The sequence below is a fragment of the Alligator sinensis genome, unplaced genomic scaffold (assembly GCF_000455745.1).
Source record: "Alligator sinensis unplaced genomic scaffold, ASM45574v1 scaffold405_1, whole genome shotgun sequence".
Taxonomy (NCBI): domain Eukaryota; kingdom Metazoa; phylum Chordata; order Crocodylia; family Alligatoridae; genus Alligator; species Alligator sinensis.
In genome coordinates, this window is record NW_005842738.1 from 386,664 (window position 1) to 388,391 (window position 1,728).

At 57.9% G+C, this 1,728-nt stretch overlaps 1 protein-coding gene across 4 annotated transcripts in view; it reads left to right on the plus strand.

Annotated features, from left to right (window-relative positions):
* The first annotated feature begins 7 nt into the window (after positions 1-7).
* Positions 8-1,728, plus strand: part of BCKDHB (branched chain keto acid dehydrogenase E1 subunit beta) — a 289,020-nt gene continuing 287,299 nt past the window's right edge. For 3 of the 4 annotated variants that reach the window (XM_006034413.3, XM_025216409.1, XM_006034412.3), the window contains exon 1: positions 8-155. In XM_006034413.3, coding sequence (XP_006034475.2) covers positions 20-155 — 136 coding nt within the window. In that variant the 5' untranslated portion in view covers positions 8-19. The remainder of the gene's footprint in view (positions 156-1,728) is intronic. The other variant, XM_025216410.1, reaches the window with a different exon arrangement.

Genomic DNA, 1,728 nt, shown 5'->3' on the forward strand with positions numbered 1-1,728 from the left:
CCCGCCAGCCAGGGCGGTAATGGGGCTGCGCAGGGCGGCGGTAGCGGCCCTCGAAGGCGGCCTGCTGGGCCGGGTCCCTGTCCCCTCGTCAGCCGCGGCCTGGAGGCACGCGGCGCACTTCACCTTCCAGCCGGACCCAGCGCCCAGCGCCCACGGTGAGAGCGGCGGGTACGGCGACGTCAGCAGTTGCTATAGTGACGACGCACCGGCCCGGGTGCGGCCCCCCTGCGGCAAGGGCCAAAGCGCGGGGCCAGCCTGATTCCCCTCCCCCCCGCCCCGGCGGTGCTGGCTGCACTGCGCAGGCGCACGGCAGCGCCTGGTGCTCCGCCCCCACGGCCAGCTCCTGTCCCGTCATGGGGGTAGACTGCCATCCCTTCCCCTTCCCCTCGGGCTTGGGAGCCTGGCAGCAGGGGAGGGAGACGGGCGGGATTGTAATAGGCGCTACTCCCTTCCCCATCCCCCCGCCGGGTGCAGCCCAGGGGCTGGGGGTGAGTGCCCGTTGGGGCTCCCTCTGGCCCTGCTTTTCCAGCACAGCTCTGCGCTGTGGCCCAGCCTTGCTGGCACCACGGTTGGTGGGGGTCCCCTGCTGAGGGGGTGAGTCTAAAAAAGAAAGAAAGAAAAAAAGGGCTACACAGCCTCACGCACGTGTGTCCATATGACTCCGGGACGTGGGTTGGGGTACGTTCCCCAACTGGTGCTGGCAAGGATCTGATCAGTAGAGACTGGTCCAGTTAATAAAAGGAAATAAAAAGTTTGGAAGGAACCTTTTTGCGGCTCCTGTGCCCCCACCTGCCCCAGTGAGGTGGTTGTAAGGGCATAAGGTTTCCGATGTCTTCCCATATAGGCAGTGTTGGGGCATCCTGGCCCCATGACCTTCCCCTTCTCTGAAGAGGGGCCATGGCTGCTTACCATGGCCGACTGGTGCCTCCCGAGTCTGGGGTGACACCAGATCACTGAGCAGGGGGGTCCCCCAGTGGCCGATTGCCAAGTGTGGAAATGCCAGTGACGAAACCAGAAGTGCGCTTGCGTTGACACTTCAGGTTTCATGGCTGGTGTTTCCGGGGGATGCACAGTCAATCTCAGGGGGTGCACATGCACCCCCTCCATGTCGCCAGTGCTGCTTACTTTGCTGCTAGATCTTTTTCCCCAACTTCCAAGGAAGTCAGGAAGCGCGAGGCTGCTCAGGACCCTCAGCCTATGTGCCCACTTCAGGTTTTAGGGCCTGTACTTGTTGCTGTGTGGGCCAGGCTCATTAGATAGGAAGGGGGGTGGGGATCAATAAGGATCCAGGGCTGCCTTTACTGGGATTTCCCACATTGTAGCCTTTTTTTTTTTTTTTTTTTTTTTTAGAAGACTTGCGTGTTCGTGTTCAGTATCAAGGAAATGTTCAATGTAACTTGACAATTGTCTTCAAGCCAGTGAAAGTCAAGGCAGAGATGGTGCTGCTGACTATCATGGATGTGGTAGATTGTATTTCTTTAGATCCCTCTCTCCCAGGAATTCAAAAAGAAGCCTCAAAAATACAGAATTTGGGAACAGATCAAAGCAATCACTACTATACTAAGCTAGCAAGACTTTGGGGATAATTCAGGGTGCCTGTACACATGCAGTGAGGCTGCTCTGATGTGCTGTAATTACAGTGCATTGGAGCAGACTGTAGCATCACGTGAATCAGCATCCCTGTGCTGAAAAATGGCAGCGGGGGGGGGGTGCACTAACCAATGTTCA